General features: G+C 61.8%; 1 protein-coding gene across 1 annotated transcript in view; it reads left to right on the top strand.

Moving 5' to 3' along the window:
* LOC102488255 (arachidonate 15-lipoxygenase) overlaps positions 1–790 on the top strand; it is a 143,746-nt gene that overhangs the window by 2,139 nt on the left and 140,817 nt on the right. Inside the window, exons 2-3 of the mRNA XM_006151903.2 lie at positions 11–55; positions 515–719. Coding sequence (XP_006151965.1) covers positions 11–55; positions 515–719 — 250 coding nt within the window. The remainder of the gene's footprint in view (positions 1–10; positions 56–514; positions 720–790) is intronic.

The raw sequence follows: 790 nt of genomic DNA, 5'->3' as shown, positions 1-790 counted from the left end.
CTGCCTGCAGTGGGAGTCGCCTCTCGGGTGGCGCCTCCGGCCAGCGCGGGGCAAGGTGAGCTGTGCGGAGCTGCGCGGGGTGGGCGGCTCCCTGTTCCCCAGTTTGTCGGATACCTGGGAAGAGGCGCCCCAGCTCTTTCTGCTGCTGAGAGTCACGCAGCAGCCAAAAGAGCACAGGCGCTACTCAGAAAGGGCTTAGGGGTGATAGCAGCAGGGGAAGCGCTCAGTGAATGTTCAGCGCTTGGTGCCGAGACAGCGGGAGTGGAGGAAGGAGCGCAGGTTCTCCTCTCTCCTGACCCTCTCTCTCACTCTGGCTTGAGGTCCTTGACCCAGAACAGGGTGGTGGGCCACCTGCGTGGTGTGCACTCACTCTCTTTTTTCTTCCTGGCTCTCTTCAGGCCGCTCTCCTAGAAGCCAAGCAAAGGGACATGGGGGTGGGGGTGGGGGGAGCTGGGTTCAGGCTGCTACCCCTTCTGCCTGCCCATCCTGGCTGAGCCTCCTCTGTCCTCTGCAGGTGGAGGAATTCCAGGTGGACGTGCAGGAGTACCTGGGCCCGCTGCTGTTTGTGAAACTACGCAAACGGCACCTTCTTCAGGATGATGCCTGGTTCTGCAACTGGATCTCTGTGCAGGGCCCTGGGGCCAGTGGGGATGAGGTCAGGTTCCCTTTTTACCGCTGGGTGGAGGGCAAGGACATACTGAGTCTACCGGAGGCCACTGGTAAGTGTGGTGGTGAGTGTGAGGAGGCCTCTGGGGCCACGGGAGGCCGGGGACATGAGTTTGTGACTAAG

Source organism: Tupaia chinensis, unplaced genomic scaffold, assembly GCF_000334495.1.
Source record: "Tupaia chinensis unplaced genomic scaffold, TupChi_1.0 Scaffold000330_1, whole genome shotgun sequence".
Classification (NCBI taxonomy): Eukaryota; Metazoa; Chordata; class Mammalia; order Scandentia; family Tupaiidae; genus Tupaia; species Tupaia belangeri.
This window is presented reverse-complemented; position numbering and strand designations above follow the sequence as displayed.